Source organism: Pithys albifrons, chromosome 18, assembly GCF_047495875.1.
Source record: "Pithys albifrons albifrons isolate INPA30051 chromosome 18, PitAlb_v1, whole genome shotgun sequence".
Classification (NCBI taxonomy): Eukaryota; Metazoa; Chordata; class Aves; order Passeriformes; family Thamnophilidae; genus Pithys; species Pithys albifrons.
In genome coordinates, this window is record NC_092475.1 from 8347314 (window position 1) to 8369015 (window position 21702).

The window sequence follows — 21702 nt, forward strand, 5'->3', positions numbered from 1 at the left end:
ACTGGCAGCTCCTGCAGGAACAAGCACAGCACAGGTTAGTCTAGAGGACCAAGGGCAAGTGTTTGGAACTCCTGTGACCTCCCACGGGCAGAGCTCTGCCCAGGGAAGGCTCAGGAAGCACAGGGTGAAGGCTGACAGGAAAACACTGAGCTGTGCAGGAGAAACACATGAAGCCCATCTGCTGTCACACTTGAGAAAAAGAGGAGACATTCTTCCTTATTTTCATTTATCTGACAAAGTAATCAAGAAAAAAACTCTTTTATTTCTATATCCATTTATTATTCCAGTCTGTAAAAATATAAGACTAATATACAACTACATCTAGCTTGATTCTGTAAAATCAATCTTCATTCAGTGAGATACCAACGTACATTATACATTAAAGTTGTAAGAAAAATACTGATATTTGACATTTTAAACAAGTTCATTCATGTAAAAATCACATTGCAAGTAAAATTTAATTAGAAAATACATAATATTCACAAAAATACACATGTTAAAGACAGCTTGTGAGAACATTGTCCTAAATTTAACTCAGGTGTGGAAAAAAAAATATGATTCACAGTTAGGCTTGACTTCTCCAGTACCACAGCAGAACTTCAAAGTAAATGCATCTTAATTCTATTAAGAATTTGTTCTTCTTCCTATTAAGGTGCACTTAGATCTCCCATCGCAAGGGAGGAATGACCTGTCCCCCCACTGTGCATGTACAACATATAACACTAGTCAAAGGAATTGTAGTTTTCCATTCTGCTCTGAAATCATTTGGATACTTATAAGTTAATTTATAAAATCTGGATTGAAAATACAATTTACATACACAGGATACTCGATACACACAGATTACATCAATAGCAGCGTAATATTGTCAATCATGCGCAGCATCCTCACTGTCACTTCTGGGTTTCTTCCTTTTTTTTAGCTAAAGATAAAATCTATATAAAACAGTCAAGCCTTTAAGTATTGTCTTCCAGGGAGAAAACAGTAAGGATGTTAAAAATTTAGGAGGTAGTGAATGAAAGGCTAACAGTATCAGTATATTTTAAAAAACCTTATAGTGAACCCAAATATCATTTATATATAAAATTGAGTTTAGCCACTCATAATCAACCATTGATCATCCTGAAGTAGCAATTTAAAAATATTTTGTAATTAACAGTGTATGCATTAGTAAGATATGGAAGAACTTTAGGAACTTTATGGTAACTGCAGCATTAAGCAATTACATGCTGTGCAGTCTGTCATTGTAACTGTAAATACACGCTTAAAAAAACACGTTTAGGTTTATTCTTTAATGTTTTTATCCAGTCCCAAATGCTTCGTTTTACTACATGTTACCAAATGTCTGTAAAACAGAACACGATATATGTCAAAAAGAATATTGTCTCACATTTAGATTAAACAGTTTGCGGGAAAGGTCCTAAGAGATTCTCATGCAGATTAGAGTAGGACCCCAGTTAAACTTCTCCAAGTCCTTAATACTGGCATATACATTCCAACTATCCATGCCCCTGCTCCAAGCACAGCCTGGGTGACACACCAGCCTCGGGCAGGGACCTGAGCAGCTCCCCTGCCAGCTGGGCATTCCCAGACCCAGCCCAAGCTGTAATCCAAGCTGCAAAACACTCATGGACCACGACAGCCCCAGAAGGGATTCCACGGAATGAAAGCGTTACACCTGCAGTCAGTGCACTGCCAGTTCATTCTCTGTACCTGTGGACCTCATTTCTCTTCCCATCCAAGTGCCTTTATTCCTTTGATTATTCACAATACATTCAAGTAAACCAAAGGCACAGAAGTGCAAACTAGCAGAATAATGAGCCTCATCCTCCACTGGTTATTTCATACAGGAAGAAAAGTCTTTTGATAAAGGAAAAAACAAAGATATTTTAAAGTAAACAATCTTCCTTGAAGAAAGGAAGTGTAGAGCAGCACTGAGAGAAAACATGTACAGGTAAAGTCTATATGTTGCAGAATGAATTATTTCTTTTCCTCATTTCACACTAAGTGGATGTAGTTACTTCATTTTTAATTATTAGCAAAGTAAGTGAACAACTTCAAAGTTCTTGCTCTTATAAAAGGTTGCAGGGCCTCTCCTTATGCACACTGAAGAAACCACAAATAAGTGTGAGGCCAGAGCCCCCTCACCTGTACTTGCAGAGCAGCACTGCCTGCTCTCCATAAACCATAAGGGCTACAAATGCCTCTCTCGGCATCTGCAAGGTTTGAGAACACCCATTTCAAATGTGCATTTTGTAACACCAAACAGCAGGGATTTCTGCACTGGTGTTTGCATCGTCACAAGTCTTAAACAAATACAGCTTTAGCCTCAGAGTCTATGAAGACCTTTACAGGTGCCTTGACATTAAAGTTACAGTTAGTGTCCTGTTAGTAAAGTTACCAGAGGTAGATGTTTCCTCAAGATAGACTGAGGGAAAAAAAGAAAGGGGATAGTGTCCCTTCCCACTCATCCTGTCTTCTCAGAGGGTAGAACATGCTCCCAAGCACTGACTCCTGGCTATGGTGAGCACAGGACCACAGAACAGAACTGGTACTTCCTTCTTAGAGGCTACAGGATCCCTGGGGAGAAGCTCCAGCCATCCTTCTTCCCCAATCCTGTTACTTCCCATCTCACTTTCTTGACACAACTTACATTCCCAGCGAAGGGTCAGGTTGGGAACCCAGAGAGCGGGAGATACAAAAAGGGGAAGGGGAAAACAAGGCCAGAAGCCTCCCCTGCACCAATGCCAGTGAGTGCAGCTGGTTACACACACACCTGTGTGCTCACAGCATCAGGACTTGTCACCAGTGTTGTGACACGGAGCAGCTCTGGAATATCCACAACACCTGGCCAGGGGCACACACAGATCTGAATTTACAGCTCAGTTCACTGTAATGGGTAACTTCGTATCACATCACTCAAACAAGTTCTAGTAAAGCCTCATTCTGATTTAAGACATTTCTTAATCCAGGGATTTAACGTAAATTGTTCTAACTTGTTCAGGTTTGAAGAAAGTAATGTTTTACATTATCCAGACTCACTACAACAAACCTTGGTCAGTAGAAACTCTTACAGGTTCTACTAGGACTGCAATTTTAACAGAGATTATGTTCTGCTATTTCCATAGCATTGAATTTACATTTGATTCTTTTTGCAATTTACTGGGATTAGCAACTGAATTCAACAATGTCTTAAAAATATTGCAAACTAAAATGAGGGCAGGTCTTTGATGCACCAGTGTTAAAGACTTTCACATTTGAATTTCAAAATCAGAGTCATTAAGCTTGCCTGGCCATTAGAACCAGTAAAGGTGCATGACTAACGAGCCTGTGGTTGCACATTCACTACAAAGGAACAGTCACCCTCCAAGCCCCGATCTCCAAAGCCCCGTGCTCCCAGTGTCAGCCAGGGAACAGCCCAGCCACCCCCAGCTCTGCCCACCAACCTCTGCCAGTCTCCTCCTGCAGAGCCCCACCAGCAGCTCAGCAGTCCAGGGCAGGACTGAGGGGGCTAAAGCAGCACTTCAGATGAACATGAAACCACAGGACATTAGATAGTCAACCTCACACATAATGAAGTTTACTTCTACAGAACCAGTAGTATCTGGCATTAAAAAAACATTTAAAAAATCAAGTACCTTTAAAAGAAAGCTCACCTCTTAGCTATCCTTCATTTTCAATTTAAATTTTCCTTATCCAGATTCAGCCATTTATCAATTGTCCTCTGGCTTTTGTGAATTATTTACATTGAAGTGCAGAATTAATGAAGATAATCAACTTATATAACTCTGAATTTTGTCTATTTACTTTTTTCCCTCCTTTTAAACTAACTGCAGTGCTTGGTAGATGGAGAGGTATCAAATGTATTACATATTAAGCCCAATTAAAACATGTATGGCATCCTTACTTAACATAAAGCACACCAATGGAATTTCATAGTGTTATGATAGTTCCATCTTCTTCCAGTGACTTACGCCCTGGATCTGGTACTTCATATTCCATGCTAATGCTGCCTGCTGAGTGATTGGAGTTCATCTCACTGGAAGGAAGGAATCCATTTTGGGTGGACTCATGAAGGAGTTCAATTTGTGACAACGATTCTATGCTTTCACTGGTCGGTGCAGCTTTTGGGATCTGCTGTGGCTCCCCACTATCTTCAATAATAATGTCCTCTTCATCACTCTCCTCTTCTCCTTGCAAGAGGCTTCCCAAAATGTTTGGCGTGCTGCTTGGAAGGCTGGACTCTGTGGACTGGCCGGAGCTGCCCGAAGTCCGACTGTTCCTCACAACATTGTTCCTCTGGTTGGCGGGTCTGACCGTGATGATCAGGTTGCGGCTGTTTGCAATCATCATGTCTGTAACTTGATCCAGACTTTTGCCTGACACCTCGATTCCATTCACCTCCAGTACCTCATCATTGACAGCCAGTAAGCCTGTGCTCTGAGCCAGCCCTCCAGGGACAAGCCTGGATATGAAAATCCCTGGCACTTTCTCTAAGCCATGCGGTGTCACTCTGACGCTCGAGCCGTCGCGGATGTAGAACCCCAGAGGCTTGTCGGTCCCGTACTTGTACAGCCGCACCCTGCGGTGGGTCTCGGGGAGAATATCCACATCTATGATGGAGGACACTGGCCTGAAGTCCTGGGGCATGCTAATGACAATGTGGGGCTTCTTCTTGTGGTTATCCGTCCGCAGCACATTGGACAGGACGTTCTTCTTCCTCGTCAGGGTGTCTGTCCCGAAGGCACTGTAGTCTGCGTCTTCTGCAAGAGAGCACAGGGGTTAGACCTTCAGAGGGAGCACCAGGACTGCCGTTCAGGCCACAGGGGTTATAGACCCTTCAGAGGGAGCACCAGGACTGCTGTTCAGGCCACAGGGGTTATAGACCCTTCAGAGGGAGCACCAGGACTGGTGTTCAGGGCACAGGGGTTATAGACCCTTCAGAGGGAGCACCAGGACTGGTGTTCAGGGCACAGGGGGTTGGACCCTTCAGAGGGAGCACCAGGACTGGTGTTCAGGGCACAGGGGTTATAGACCCTTCAGAGGGAGCACCAGGACTGCTGTTCAGGCCACAGGGGTTATAGACCCTTCAGAGGGAGCACCAGGACTGGTGTTCAAGGCACAGGGGTTACAGACCCTTCAGAGGGAGCACCAGGATTCTGTTCAAGGCACAGGGGTTACAGACCCTTCAGAGGGAGCACCAGGACTGGTGTTCAAGGCACAGGGGTTACAGACTCTTCAGAGGGAGCACCAGGACTGCTGTTCAGGGCACAGGGGTTATAGACCCTTCAGAGGGAGCACCAGGACTGGTGTTCAGGGCACAGGGGTTATAGACCCTTCAGAGGGAGCACCAGGACTGGTGTTCAGGGCACAGGGGGTTGGACCCTTCAGAGGGAGCACCAGGATTGGTGTTCAGGGCACAGGGGTTATAGACCCTTCAGAGGGAGCACCAGGACTGGTGTTCAGGGCACAGGGGGTTGGACCCTTCAGAGGGAGCACCAGGATTGGTGTTCAGGGCACAGGGGGTTGGACCCTTCGGAGGGAGCACCAGGACTGGTGTTCAGGGCACAGGGAGTTGGACCCTTCAGAGGGAGCACCAGGATTGGTGTTCAGGCCAGCACAACACACCTGGTCCAGAAGGCTCCTGGTTTAATACAGCACACATTTCTCTCTACTGACAAAACAAAAGCCTGAATGCTAAGAGATTCCAAGTCCTAATACTTTTGGGTTTGTTCTACCAAAGGAAAGAGGGTACACAAAAAAACTAAAGCAATTTAGCAGCAGCAGACACAAAGAACTACAGGGTAGCATGGAAAGAGTGAGTACATTCCTAGAAACATTTTAATTTTATTCAGAGTAATTCCACTTGCTGGTTTTCTCTGCTCAGGTTTCAGATCATTGGAAAAGGAAGAATGAAAAAGGGAAAGCAGCCAGCGTGCCTATTATTGCCTAGTTGCTGGGTGCCAGCCAAGTGACCTGGATTCAAACTCCAGAAAGCTTATTCCACTCTGCACTCCTCCCTGCCCCCACGCCATGTAGGTAAAATGGCTGTGGAGCAGAAACAAAGAGACCTTGCACACAAATACTTGAGGCAAAGCTGTTCATGCAGGCAGTGCAGTAACTGCCACAACTGGATACAAAATATGCAAATGGCTTAGAACTTCAAAAAACAAACACTAGTCATGCAGCTACCGAGGGAAGAGAACACATGTTCTATGAAGCAATTCTGATTCCTGCAATGCCAAGTTACCAAAGGTTCCATTTCTGGTTTTAATATGCTATAACTCTCCAAAAAGAATGAACCTAAATACATTCAGATTTGTGTTGCCTTGGATTTACATTTGTAGTTTTGAAAGTGGATTAAAAAAAATTAAGCAGAACTGGTTTGCACTACCCCTGGGACTCAGAGAAGTTGGGATTTCTTTGTGTTATCACATTAAGATGCCATTGGTAGAGCCAAGAAAGTAAAAGAATGGCTATACATTTCAATCTGTGAACTGGAATAACCATGGCAAGCTGCCCCAGTGTGGCATTTCAAGGAGCTGTCACTGCAGGGAGAGTTGGGCAAGTCAAAAGAAGGCTGAGATACACAGACAAGTACCAGTTACATTTGGATTCTTCAGATGCTTTAGGCAAAACAGAACAGACAAAGTATTTCTGGAGCAACAGTTCACCACTGCCACATCATGGAACACTAACTCCTCCCTGAAAACATGAACAGCCCTTTGACTGCTCTGTAAGGCAGCCTTTGACTTGGTATTCTAAAACATAAAGGACAAGGGAAAAAAACCCCCTAATTTTAATTAGCCCACAAAAAAACCCCAGAGGGATTTATTATAAACTCATACCTTGTGTGTACACAACAGCTCACCACCATGGCTTAGAAAGAAGTGTCCTGATGGCCTCATTTAACTGGTTTTTGTTTAACAATCACAGAGCAAGGGAGGCAAAGCTACTGCTTTGCTGTTTGCTACAGACAGAGCATCTTTTGCATTGACATTCACAGATAAAGTTCTTCACTGATTTAGTCAACAAACAGGAATTATTTCTGAAGGAACCTGATTTCAACTCTGCAGTTACTTCTGTGACAATGTCGGTTATGTTCATTTAACTTTAAATTACAAAGTAACATTAGGTCTCAACATCAAGCAAGGAAGCTTTAGGAATAGCCTAAAACCTTTTCTTCAGACGCCCAAGAGTGTTCAGTGTAAGTAACTTCTGAGTTGGTTCATTAAAAACCCATTCAACCTCCCAAACCAACAGGTGGACCAGTCTGAGGTGTGAAATAGCTCCAAAAGTGCAAACTTACCATTTTGTCTGTAGAATGCCCCTTGGATATCTGACTGACTGAAGATCAGCTGTTTAAACCCCTGTAAGTTGCTGACCTCCAATGTGCAGCCTTTTCAGACAACACAGAGCAATTCTTCTGTTGTGCAGTTAAAATTCATGATCAAAGAAGAAAGTGTGAGAAGTTTTGCCCTTATCTCTCCTGACAACCCATCCAACCAGTTTCAAGTTAGACATCTGGTGCTTCATTGGAAGGATTTTTGCAATCCACTGAGTTGCAATAGTCTCTTTTTTTTTTTTCAATTTAGAGCTACAACTGTTTACAAAACAACCTGGAAAGGACAATTGTGAAATCAGCTCCCAGACAGGTATTGCTTTAAATATTTTTTACTGCTAAACACAAAGCAACACAAGAACAGCAAGAAGGTGACAGTGTAGGTGGTTTTAGACAAGCAATAGACAATGGTGACTTGAATATTAGATTTAAGAACGTTAATGAGTGCAAAGGTTATTTTATAGGTCATGGACTGTCCCACGTACATTGCACAGGTATTCAGTTTACAGAGTTTTCTCCCTAAATTCAAAACAAATCCAGGGGCTCAGACAGTTTCTGGTACTTCACCCTTTCTGTCACACCAAATGAGTATCATGTGAATGTTCCCAGCTCGCCCCAGTGGCCCCAGGGCTTCCTCCTCACCTTCATGGCAGGCCCCTCACCCGGCCTGGCACACACTGGATATACAAACACATTTATTACATCCAAACAGTGTCCTGCAAGTGGTTAAAGGCAGTCTGTGCTCTTCACTCAAGTCAGACCTAGAGCTGTCCCCAACCTCCCTCACAAAAGCCACCACCCAGCCTGGCTTCACAACTATCAGCTCATAAGGCTTAAACTTCTGTCCAAATCAAGATTTTCCAGAGTTAGTAGAGGAACACAAAGATCAGTTGCAAAAGGAGTGGCTTAGAAAGAAATATTATGTAAATATGTGAAATAACAGATTTAAAATAAAAAACTAAGATCAGAAAAACATTTCTTTGGAAGAGATAGGAACTTTAAATCTCTTTCAAAAGATGAATATACAATCAGAAACCTTAACAGAGCTGGTGCTTTTGTTTCTAGAAACCTTCTTAAGTTCCAGGATGCATTGTTGAAATAAAAGCATCCCAAAATTGCAAGCCAGATGTCAAAACATTTAGAAACTGATGCATCAGAGGGTAAGTTTTTTGCATTATAACTGCTCTTAGCAGTCTAATAATTCAAAACTAGCATGAGCTTTCAGATACACAGTTAAAGTTACAGAATTTGTGGAGGGAAAACAGCAAAAGGCTGATAAAAACTCCTGAGTCCAAATCTCAGTCAGACAGCACACTCTGGTTAACCTCCCCTCCACTGCTGAACAAATTTGCTAAAGCAATACTCTCAAGTACAAAGGCATCTTTGTTCTGGCACTTCACTAATCAGTTTAAAGCTGTGGCAGAAAATATTTTGGCCTGAAGCCAAAGGACAAGGTGTAAACTCCAGATAGCATTAAGGAGAACGTCCAGGCAGGGCAGGGATGGCTTTTCCCAGCAGTCTCAGGCTCAAGGTGTCCCCGAATCTGTTCAGACTCACTGCATGAAGCTGAAAACAAAAGCCCACAAGTGCAAATCTGGTTTCAATTTAACGTTGTTCAAGACAAGATTTTTAAAATATTTTCCTGATCTATCTGCAAAGCAACACAGAGTTACCCCTCAAGAATTTAATTTCCAAAGCCCCAAGTAGTTAGTACACAGCCCAAACAAATCATCTCTTCATCACAAGATATATAAAACGTGATTTTAGGAAACTAACCTGTGTTTTTAGGAAGGGACCTCAGGATAACCAGGGTAGCCCATAAAGAGCTGTTTGGAAAGTCAGCTGCTCACCAAAATAAAGCTCCTCGGTGAAAAGAGGCACAAATGGATTAACCAAAGAATCCACTCTTCACTAAACAGCCACACACATGCTGAACTTGCAAGAGTTGTATATTAAGTTTAATATCCTGCAAGTCTCTTTTAAGGACATTATAATGAAATGTATCTCTGCTATCTCTATTAATCCTGTATTTAGAATCCATAGTTCCCCACATCAAACTGTCCTCCAGCCTGTGCAGTCTCTGTTTCCCTCCTTGGGTTTTTCTCACAGACAGAGTGACTCCCATACATCTGGATTTAATCACAATACATCAGTTTAACCTTTAAATACCAGATGTCAACAGTACCTGTTAATCTGTTAAACTGCAGAATGAAATTCCAGCCAGGAACTGCTTTCCACAAGCTGACAGCCGATCTCACTGGTGCGACACCAAGCCCCAGTTTAGATTTAGCACTGGGGCACTTTTAAGTATTTTAAAGGAATTTAGTGAAATACAATTAGAGGAGTTGAGGGGAATGATGCAATTTTGTACAGGCTCTGTAGGTTTCTTACCACATTAACCAAGACACATCAATGTCCAGGACAAACTGACAGCTCTCAGAAATGAGGAGTCACAACTGAAGAGCAGAAAGTGCTCACTCTGACACAGCAACATTTCCAAAACTTCAGTCCCATTATCATGACTGTCACTTATCAATAAATGCACAAACATCTCTCCTCCCCTTTCAGCCCCTTAAGGTGTTCCTTGGATGCAACATATGAGGAAGTTAACACTATTTACATTAGATTTTATTGAAGTCTGCTCATACTTTGCTTTGCGTAAATTACATGTAGATTCTAAACAGGTAAAACAGTGTAAAAAAGTTCATATATTTTGAGACAGCAGAAACTTCCTCTCTTCACCACAGTGGCTTCTTGTCAAAGATCTTAAATTCACAACTACTATAACTGGAAATGCAAAAGAAGGTGAAGTTCCATTACAAAACTCACAGAAATTTTTCAGCTGATTTAAGAGGATGCATGAAATCCACAAGCAGCCTTGAAGGTGGAAAAGTAACTTGTTTCACTTACTACAGTTCCAAACCAGCACAGATCAAAACAGCCCCACCAACAGCAGGTATTTGTTCATTTATTTTCTATTTCAGAAGTACATCCAATAAAGTTCACTGCACTCCTATGAATTAACCACACCTTAATCACAATGCACAAAGTACAACTCATCTCTAACTCCAGCAATTCAGCTTTGGTTACAGGCACTGCATCACAAATAAAATACAGAACCAAGTTATTTCTTTATTTTCTATCAAACAAGTATCTGCTCCATATGGCAAAAGCTGTCAATGAAGACTCAATTTAATCAAGAGACTTGATCAGCGTGGTCACAATTAACTCACAGCAAAGTTACAGTGCTGGAAGTGCTGGAATAACATTCCAGCCTGGGTTCTTTATTCCCTGAACTCCATAGCCAGAAGTCTCTTCTGTCCAAGGGAAGGCAATGACACCTGATACTTTCTACACAGCTTTTCCTGCCAGTCAATTCTTGTTCTGATAAACTAAAGTGGGTTAATCTTATTTCTGCTTCTGTGCATTGTATCCATCCTTTTATCAACTCTTTGTACCAGAGAAGTAACAACTAATCTATCAGGCTTTAAATGAAGGTACAAGGATAAAATAAGGTGTTAAAAATGTAACACTGGGAATAGGCAACACCAGACAGGTAACACCAGTGACAATCTAAAACCATATGGTGTTAAAATATAAACTCAATAATCCCAGCCTGACAAAGTGGCTTATCCGTTCCGTCATATGGCCCCTGTAGGGGATTAAATGGAACCACAGACCTCGTCCCGCTCCACGTTCTATTAAAGCAAATGGTTCGTGCCTTTGGCATTTCAGGACTGAAAACACAGTCCTCAACTGGACCATCCTATCAACACAAACCAACCAAACACTGTGCCAGCACCTGGCAGCTGCCAGTGTGAATATTGGGGGTTTATGCTGTTGTGCAGTTGTTCATTTTTTGGAGGGGGAATGTTGACAGAAGGCTTTGATGCCCAAGTATTTTGTGAGGAAAGGATGCCTGTCTTAGCAACAACCAGGGACAGGGAACATCACAAGAACAAATATAACTTCTAATTGGATTTCTTCCCTTTCATGAACAAAAGCAGACATCAGGAACACACAGCCAGTGCAGACATGCTACCTCTGAATGCACACCACCAGCAGCCCTCCCATCTGAGGGCTGGTTACTGAAATGAGCTTGTCAATTCAAAGCTTCAGAATGTTTTATTAGGGAAGTGTGATAAGAGCAGCATATTACAAAGTGAGTCTTGAATTCATACTTGTATTTTAATATTTCATGTAATAAGACTTTCAATATTCCTTTCCATCCTGTAATGGCCTCTTGGCTGCTCAAGATTGGAATTTCAAGTGAAAAGTATCCAACATACAGAGCAGAAGCCCCTAGAGGTTTAAAGCTTATTTTCATTTGCTTGCATAAAACCAGAAAGCAGCATTTGCTGGAGATTTGACTTTAACTGAACTAGCAAAGAAGCACAAAGTATAAATAGGTTGCCTGAGGAAGTTCTTGCAAGAGCAACAAGTTGTGAATACCTTTCATGAGCCATAATTACTATGGAATTCAACATGATGAAATAGGACTGAAGGGTTTTTTCCTCCACACATCACACTGTTTGCTGGCAATGTGGGGTAACTGCACAAACAGATGATTCACATAATTCAGCTGCACTTACCTTTTCTCTGAATGAAAATCCTGAGTAGAGGATTGGCTGTGGAAACTGCTTTATGATAATTGTCATCATTATTGATAGGCAGCAGGTCTCCATGAATGTCCGTGTATCCCACCAGAACATCAACATTTGGAATCTTGTGCACGTGCTGCAACAATCCGTAGAATTCCTCAAACTTCCCAGGCTTGGACCTCTCCAGAGAAAACCGTCGAAATTCTGCTCCAAACTACAACAAAATAGATCTTACATCATTAAGATGGAAATTCAACACCCAACGATTTTAACACTAAACCTGGAAAGTTTTGGAATTAAAAGTGCATTAGAAACTACAGCCACTAATTTTGAAAAGGCATAAAAAAGTCAGTCAAAACAACTGTTTGGTTTTTTCCCCCCAGAGTTATAACTATTTTGGGACTTGATTCAACATGTACTTTTGAGCAGGCAAAGGTTGTCCCCCCATTCCGTTTAGTGGGAGCTGAGGTGACAAATTGGTGCCAGTAATGCCAATCCTCACACGCCGATGGAACCTCCACGTTCTCAGGCAGGGCCAGAACTCACAGCCAGCACTGCTGTGGTGGCTCAACCCGACGTGATTACCCTCCTGTGGTATGTAAATACCTGGAATTTTTCTCCAAGAACTACGAGTGCACTTCAGAACAGAGTGTAATGGTTGTTACACAGCTACAGTTCACCCACACGAGAATGATCAGGCTCCAGACTCCCAGTTGTTTGGCCAAGAAATGAAAATGCCTCTGACGTGAAGACAAGCAAGGACAAACCACGTGCAGCAGCAAAGCTTTGGGGAGCTGAGCCCAATCACTTCTGCTCTTCCCTAAAGAGAGATGTAACACAGGACACCAGCCACTACTCCTAACAGCATTCTGAAGGTTCACTTGCATGATCAGGACTCAAATCTTGACTGCACAGTCTTAAATGGTGGTTCTACCTCGGGTATATGACAAGATTCAGAAAATACGAAGAGCAGTTTGATCACTGACACTCTGCACTTTCAGGGACAGGATTTGCTCACAAGGCCACTCAGCCTCAGTCTCCTGTATCATCTAAAAAGCAAACACTCATTAAAACACAAGACTATGAATAGCCAGGTGGAAGTTCTGGCCAGGTGGGGGTTGGTCTCTTCTCCCAGGCACTCAGCAATAGGACAAGGGGGCACGATGGGCTCAAGCTCTGCCAGGGGAAATTGAAGTTGGAGATCAGGAAAAAAAATTCTTTCCAGAGAGAGTGCTCAGGCATTGGAATGGGCTGCCCAGAGAGGGGGTGGATTCACCATCCCTGGAGGTTTTTAAACTGAGGTTGGACCTGGCACTGAGTGCCATGATCTGGTAAAGGGACTGGAGTTGGACCAAGGGTTGGACTTGATGATCTCAAAGGTCTTTTCCAACCCAATCGATTCTAAATAAAAATAAAAATTCTAAAATGAATGGTGCAGTGGGGGCAGGTATGAGACTAAACTGGGTGTCAGTAAAAGAATCAGCATTTGATGTAGACAAATTTAATTTCAGCACACATAACTAACAAAATTTTAGAGTACTGCCCACCAAGGGCAGAACCCAAAGCAAACAGAACCCAAACCTCCCTATCAGGCACAAGCGACATACCAAGGATGTTAAAAGGAATTCAGAGATAGCACAGCCAGGTTACAAAAACCAGAACAGCTTCTGTAAATGAATCAAAAGCTAATGTATACCGGTAATAAGCTACTGATTAAAAAACTCGGTGGCTTTTTTTGGTGAATTACACTGCCGATCTAAAGTGAAAATAAAAATTTAAAATAATTTATTTAGCAAACTTAGCTCTGAGGAGAGCAGGACACACCGAACAAAATGCCTCAGTATCAGTACTCGTGTGTGTGTTACACACAGATGTGAAGGTTCACTCACCAGGCTCCAGCCCAACCTTCACCTCACATTTGATTACAATCTTTTGGAGAATAAAAGCTTTGCAGTTCTCACATGCGAACAAAGGAAAGAAATAAGGAGACAAGGAGCCCGTTGTTAGCACATTAACACGGTGCTAACTCAAAACAAGCTACACCTTCACCACCCCTCCTTCCTCCAAAAGTTTCAAATAAAGAATATCTGGGAACATTCCTCCTCTAGAAATACTCCAGTTACAGCACCATTAACGAACAGTAAGGCAGACGGGGTGATTCATACCTGCCTACAACAAAAAAACAAGCCCAGCCTACAGGAGGAACTCCCATCACGTCAGAAGCTGCACGAATGATGATGTCAGAGAAAGATTTTTATCTTGTCTCAAATCCTTCCCCGGCTTTGGGAGGTGTGAATGCCACGGGAACTGTCCGTGCATGGGCAGCAGCGGAAACTGCTTTCAAAGACTACATAGTTTAAACATAAGTCAGTAATAGTTTAAAAAGCCAACAGCTTCACCCTCAATTTGGAGTAAATTTGAATCTTATCGCAGCAAACAGTCAGATTTTCAAACGTGATTTTCATTTTTTCCATGTTTTATACAAAGTTGGTGTAAATATCAAGAGACTCACAGCACGGCTCTTGTTTCCCGTTTGCCACAAGCTCAATGCCATTATGAAGAGGAAAGCCAAAAGTAAAACTGTGCAATTCCCGAGTTCATTTTAACCCCCTGAAATGTTCTCATTTTATATCAGATGCTGCACTCCACCCCATTAGATAGGCCTGCACTTTACACTGCAGAGGAGATGAAAGACTGGAAGAGTAACTTAAGCAGAGAAGGCTCCTGCCACCTGAGCTCTAACCATGTGCTGAGTCCCCTGGGAAAGGCAGGAGAGCCGTGTCAGCACCACAGGAAGGCACCCCAGAGTCTCACTTCAGACTCACTTATGGGTGACATTTTTATACAAGTTCTCTGTTCCACAGCAGTAAAGCTGCTACACTGCCCAGCACTGACAGAACACGAGCTCCAGTGACCACCTCTGAAAAAAAATATTATTTCAAGCCATAAAATAGGGGGAGAAAGCTGAAATTTTATATCTAGAGAACTGCAAGTTTATTCTTGGGCTCCCATACCATCACCAGGAACTCTAGTTTGGGATATAAAATTTTATTTTCCATGACAGGAAAACGGGCTGACTGGAATTTAAGTACTATGGGGAATCCCCAGGGCAAGTTCAGAGCAGTTATCCAAAGTGAATGAACCAGACCAACAGAAGGACTGTGCTCATGTAAGTGCTGGCCCAGCCTGGTCAGCTGGGCACAACTATTGATTTGGAATATCTAAATAAAGAGCTGCACATCACTGATCAGCCTTCAAAGCCCAGGCCATTCCACAGGAACAGCTCCCTCCACCCCCCTCCCACACAGGCCTTTCTTCTTTCTCTTTAGAATTGCTTATTTTCATAGAAGGAAGCTGAGTCCTCTGCGATATTAAATGGAGGTGCTGTTAAATAATTCATTAGAGACAAGTGGTTCGAGGAATGCCTTGGAACCTGCTCCAAAACATGCACTTAAGGGACAGTCCCTATTCATTAGGGTACAAACACCAAAACATCACATGGGCGATTCCCTGGATTTATTTTAAATCAAGGAAAACACACAACACGGAGACAGTAATCCTAGTTTTGGGCTGAGGAAAAATTGGTTTGTGTTTATAAGCACGTTACACTGATTGTTTTGAACCTCATAAGAGCATAAATAAAATAAAATACTTCACCAGCCACAGTACCAGTTGTGCTTTACTAGTGTTTGAAATCAGAGCTACCAGATATTCCTGTGCTTTCTGCTTTTGTCCACATGAAAAGGAGATTTTTTTTATAGTGTTAACATCATTCAAGCTGCAGAGACCAACCACACATTTTCCTGAAGTTTCAGCACTTGCTGGAATGTTATCCTTACAAATCCACACAGCTCAAGTCCTGAAGCTTCGCCTCCCCTGCTGCTGTGACACTTGATTAGCAGGAAAGGAGGGTACAGAACACAGACCTCAGGCTGGTCATCAGTTAAAAAACACCAAGAGATCCATGTTCCCACCAAAGGAAAACACATTCTCATGTGGGGGTGCTTACAATTTGCCTGGACAATGAAAAAGGGGTTTTAACTCAACATTTATTTAACTAACAGCTTGACACTGCACATCCTACAGTTTTACAATTGTTAACAGCAGAATGACACATCAAGAAGTTATTTCAGATATAAAACAGAACAAAAAAATGTATTTTCTTTTAGAATATCAAAACTTCCCCAGCAAAACTTTGCCTAACCAACAAACGAAAAATTAAAAATAGAGTGGAAGTGAACACACACATGGGAGAATGTATAGATTTGTGCAAAGCCCTGACCACAAGGCACTGGTGATACATTCTGAAACACACAGCTATGCTCAGAAAACACTGCCGGTGCAGGATTCTCTGGCAGCCTCTGAAAAGAAGCTTTAGGACAAGCCAGCCCGGCTTACCTCTGCCCCTAAGGTAAGCTGGAAGGACATCTCTACCCCACAAAAAGTACAGAAACGAATAATCACTAAGCAAAAGAGGGAACCACAGAAACAGTCACCAAGTTAAACAAATATTAAACAAACGCACTCATTGCAATTCGGACGGAGAGCAGCTTTCGGAGTCCATGAATTAAGCCTCTAAACACCTCCTTTGGCCCAGTTATCCGAAACTCTCCCCAAACGCCTATTCCTCCATACGTTTTTCAGCCTGTGCGGGAACTCAGGGGCCAACTCCCTCTACCTGGGTTTTTTTAAGCCATTCAAACCCACTCGTATTCCTCGGAGCGCCGTGCCGGGGGCTCGGGGCCCGCAGCCGTGCCGGGGCCTGGGCAGGTGAGTCAGCGCGGCCGCCCCGGCCCGGCCCGGCCCGGCCCCTGCCCCGGAGCGGTGCCCGCCGCGGCCCCGCAGGGCCGGTCCCTTCCCCCGCAGCCGCCCGTGCTCGGCCCGGTGCCGACCCCAGAGCCTGCCCCAGAGCCTGCCCCGGTGCCTGCCCTGGCCCCGCAGCGGCCCCGCAGAGCCGGTCCCTCCCCCCGGCCGCGGCTCCCACCTTGCTCTTCACCTCCATGGTGCCCAGGCCGCGGCTGCCCGCGGCGCCGCGCTGAGCCCGGTTCATGCCGCGCGCTCGGGAGTGCGCTCGGGCCCTGCTGGCTCCGCTGCGAGACGGGACGGGACAGGAGCGGCCCAGCCGAGACCCCCCTGGAGCCGCGGCCGCTCCGCCGCCTCCGCCCTGAGCGCGGCCGGGCCGGGGCGGGGCCGGCACCTGCCGGGTACGGGGCGGGAACGCGCCTGCGCCGCCTCCGCGGGAGCGCGCGGGGCGGGGCCGCGCACCTGCTGGCGGCGCGCGGGGCGGGGGCGGCGGAGCGAGAGGGGGGTCTCCTTCTAGTCTTCTTCCTCTTCTTCCTTTTCTTCTTCCTCTTCTTCCTTTTCTTCTTTCTTTTTTCTCCTTCCTTTTCTTCTTCCTCTTCTTCTTTTCTTCTTCCTCTTCTTCCTTTCTTTTTCCTCTTCTTCTTCCTCCTCTCTTCTTCTTTCTCTTCTTCCTCCTCTTCTTCTTCCTCTTTTTCTTCCTTTTCTTCTTCCTCTTCTTCCTTTGCCTCCTCTTCCACCCCATCCTCGTCTTCCCTTTCTTCCCTCTTCTTTTGCCCTCCCGGGAGCAGGTGTGGGATGTGCCCCCGCAGCCTTTGCCCGTGATAGGAGCGCGTGTTGGCTCCGCGCCTTCTCGTCGGGGCCTTTCACTGGCCGCGATCTCACAGAGCCCTGCGGAGCCACCAGCCCGCACCTCACATCCCTCACCTCACCTCCTTCACATCCCTCACAGAGCCATCAGCCCACCCCTCATAACCCACAGAGCCATCAGCCCGCACCTCGCAGCCCTCACAGCCCTGGGGCATCAAACCTCTCAGACATCTCAGCTTGCTGATCTCCAGGGCCCCCTCCCAACCCTGGCGATCCTGAGTGTGGGATCCCGCGTGTTGCACACCCAGAGGGCACCAGTGCTGGCTGATGTTTGCACATTAAGTGAAGCAAGTCTTGATGAGACTACAAGTTTGAATTCTTCCTGTTGGAATGTGGCGTAAAGGCGTTCATGGAGTTTGTTTTCATGTTAGCCACAAATAAGATGGCAGGATCTGGTAACATGTCAGAGGGGTTGGCTTGGGTAACCTTCATTGGTTTAATTCTGAGATAGATCAAGTATTTTCATATGAAGCCCAGTTCAACTACCCTGAGAGAGCTACTGATAAAACCCATGAGTGGAGAGACCACAAACACCTTACTGTCTGAATTAAAATGACTCTTCACTTGTGCATTGGCAAGAAGAAAGCATGGAGATTAATCTAGTTATGTCAACTAACCTTTGAATTGCAGGTTCTCTCCCTAATCTGCAAACCTGATAGGAGAGATCTCCGTGTGAGGTCTCCTGTGTGGATGTGTGGACTGCTGTGAAGGGAGTTCAAACACCTCCTTGCAGCTGAGGCAAGGCATGGGTGTCTAGTCAGTCCTCAAGTCTCAGCTGGTAATCAGTAATTAAATAAAAAACATCCAGTGCTGAATCACTCTTAAGTCGGTGCTGGTTTTTGTACAGTTGATCTTAATCCTATCATGCCAAAGGCAAAGGAATTGCAGCTATCATTGGAGCCAAGACAAGCTGTAATTAGCACAGAGGATATTGTTAAATAGTTAAGTATAGTTTGCTGTCAGACAGTGTCTAGGCTGATTCTTGTCTTCACATCCTTTATTCAGTGTGTTTTGGTTTTACACTGTAAAAGGATACTTAGAGATTTCAGCCTGTAAATTCAGATAAAATCTGTGGTCCTAGTGCAACAGAAGGCAGACTACAGCTATGTGAGCAAGACTAGGGTAAACCCTCTTATTCTATCACTTTGTCATTATAAAATTGAAGACTTTGGACTGCTTTCCATGTCTGCCTTCTACAGCTCTGCTTAATGAGCTGTAGGAAGCACAGAGAAGAGTGGGAGTGATCAGGGAACAGCAGCTTCTCCAGGTTTTCAGAGCTGCTGGTTTGCTTCTTTTCTCTCGGAGTGAGGGAGGAAGGACCTCCTGAAGATGCTTTCTGCTGGGAGCCGTTGTGCAGTTGATTTTATTGCTATAGATTTATGAGGTATCACCCAAGATAATTTGTTTTCCATTGTGCATTCCTGGCGTGGCTGGAGTGCCATGCAGTGGGTGTGGGAGCGTGCCTGAGGAGTCAGGGCAAATTCACTTCAAGTCACTGGAACCAACCTAATAAAGTGTATTAATCACTGCCTGGTTTTCATCACAAGGAGCTGACGTATGAGGAAGGAATGTGATAAACAATTTGTTTTCAGATAAAGGTAGAGAGAGAGACAGGCTCTTCGTGCCAGCTGTAGCATAAATTTATGGAGCTATTTTAGTCACAAGTTCTGCACAACCTGTGATTCAGACCTGATCAAGCTATTCATGGCACGTTCAGTTTCTGTGAAGTTGAAAGACAGGTTGGGTTTCCTAATCTCTGAACAGCCGGGGAAGGTTATTGAGAGGCCTTGTTTTTTTTTTTTTTGTTTGTTTTGGTGTAGAAATTCCATCACTGAAGTCCACCATGGAGTATACTTCTTTCCCATCTTGAGACTTCCCACAGTTTAAGTGGGATGGTATTCCAGACAGACCTCCTGAGGGTTTATGGAATACTTCCAGGAAGAAAGCATAGGAAATTCCTGTCAGCATATGTTGACTGTACTGATGACCCACCTAAACTTTTATTGTATAGTTCAAGGCTTACACTGATTTTATATTTAAAACAAACTAGTCTTTATTTACACTTGTCAGTGCCGGATCAGAGAAGTGATTGTCAGATTCACTAGATTGTAATCAGACCTTTGATTTGAACTGACTCACACAAAATATTCCCATAAATTAAACATAGTGTGGGGAAGGGTGACTGCCAGCGATATACCCAAGTAATTGGGGTCACCAGGGTGAGAGAAACTGCTGAATTATTTCTGATTTTCTTACTTCTGCAGACATTTTTGCCTTTCATTCTGGATGGGAATGATGACTTCCAGCTGACTCTCACATCAGACCTTCAACAGAGGATGTGCTGCAGGTGCTTTACAAAGTGGGCTGTTTGTCCCAGTTTTGGAGGGGGCTCTGAATCATTTCTGTGATTGTTCTTTGTTTGGGGCTTTAGTTGTGATAATCTTGTGAAGGTTTTTGAAAATACTTTCCTAGCAAGTCAAAAGCTGATACTGATACATTACTTTGTTCTCTCTGAGGTTTCTAACAAAGAATTAAAAAGTTTTTAAAGCTTCATCTAATAATCCATTTCTGTTCAATGACTGAATTACTTTGAATTTCCTCCTTATTTAAACAGCGTAGTACTGAGCACAGCTGACACCTCACATTTGCACTCGTGTGTAGAGTTTAATGATTTAACTCCTCTGGCTGAAGTGTCTGGAAGAAGCCACACTGGTGCTGAGCTGTGCAGGTCAATAGGTAACACTTCAGTGTTTCTTTCCACAAAGCAATTAGTGAACATTTCTTGTTTGGTTTTCCACTGCTCACTGAGTATTCCTGGTCTAGAATTTGGAAAAAATATGGCAGACCAAAGGTTCTAAAATTTCTCCTAAACTTCACTTGGTACAGATTGGAATTTTAATTTTGTCTTATTTTTATAGAATTAGATAAAAAGCTGTAGCTAATAAACCTTTTGGAATAACGACTTTACTTTTATGCTAGTCTGGAAACCGTGTTATGGCTATTTGTGAGGAAAATGATGCCTTTTTCTTGTGGCTTAACCTGGAATAAGTAAGACTTTAGATGTCTTCTGGTGAATAAGGAGTACTTGTGCCTTTGGCTACAAAGGAATGTTTTTACACAAAATGGTTGTTGATAGATCTTAAAATTAATTGTGACTACATACAAAATGCTTGGTAAGCAAATTATTAGGCTTTGCTGTTCAAGGTAATTTCCTCTCAAACAAGGATAACATTTGAGCTTTAAAGTGATCGAACTGCAGTGGACTCTAACAGTTTAATCTTTTATAAACACCCAGCTCCAGTTACACAGTCCCTTGCTGCTCAGCTGGGTTGGACCTCACTGTCAGATGTCCCCGTGTCCTATGACGTTTGACACTGTGTTACTCTGACATCACTTAACAAGTGTATGTATCACTCTCATAGGCAAGTCTCTCCTGCCCATACCTTTGCAAGTACTGTCACAAAATCCAGAATTTAACTCCTTTTTCCTGAGGTCACAAACTTTTCCGTGTGTGCCTTCTTTCAGAGCTGCTGCAAACACATCTGTGCCCTCTGTGTCAAACCGCTCTGACAGAAACACGTGAGGTCATGACAAGGCCTGTTCCCTGGTCTGACTGTGAGACAATGAATTAATTGAGCAAATGATTTCTGCATCCAGTTACAAAAATTGTGATCCTTTTTTATAAAATAACGAATTACTGCTTATTGAGATGGAATCATTGTATAATCCCCGAGCCACCCGGGAGTGCTCCCAGGGTCTCAGAGGTGAGCGCTGGAAGCCCCGCGATGCCAGTGGGCAGTGCCGGCCGGGCTGCCTTAGACAGATGCAGGACGGGCAGCTGGCACTTGGGAGAGGAGTCCCTGGGGATCGTTGTTTCCATCGCGCGTGGGAGGCTGTGTCGTGACTGTCGCGACCGCCAGAGGGCGCTGTGCCCGCGCTGTCCGCGCTGGTGTGAGCAGAGTGACGTTCATTAATTACAGCGGTTAGTTAAAACACTGGCCTTGGCTGTACCGCAGTGTGTCCGGGACAATAGCTCATCACCTCACCTGGATTTGTAATGGACATGTAAAATTAATCTTACTGTAGTTT

At 43.9% G+C, this 21702-nt stretch overlaps 1 protein-coding gene across 1 annotated transcript; it reads right to left on the reverse strand.

Moving 5' to 3' along the window:
• Positions 1–242: 242 nt before the first annotated feature.
• On the reverse strand, positions 243–17149 carry PARD6B (par-6 family cell polarity regulator beta). The gene is made up of 3 exons (XM_071572971.1): positions 16928–17149; positions 11935–12157; positions 243–4763 (listed from the first exon to the last, which is right to left on the reverse strand). The coding sequence occupies exons 1-3, from the start codon at positions 16991–16993 to the stop codon at positions 3934–3936; spliced, it is 1119 nt and encodes a 372-aa protein (XP_071429072.1). The 5' UTR covers positions 16994–17149; the 3' UTR covers positions 243–3933.
• Between the last annotated feature and the right edge of the window lie 4553 nt (positions 17150–21702).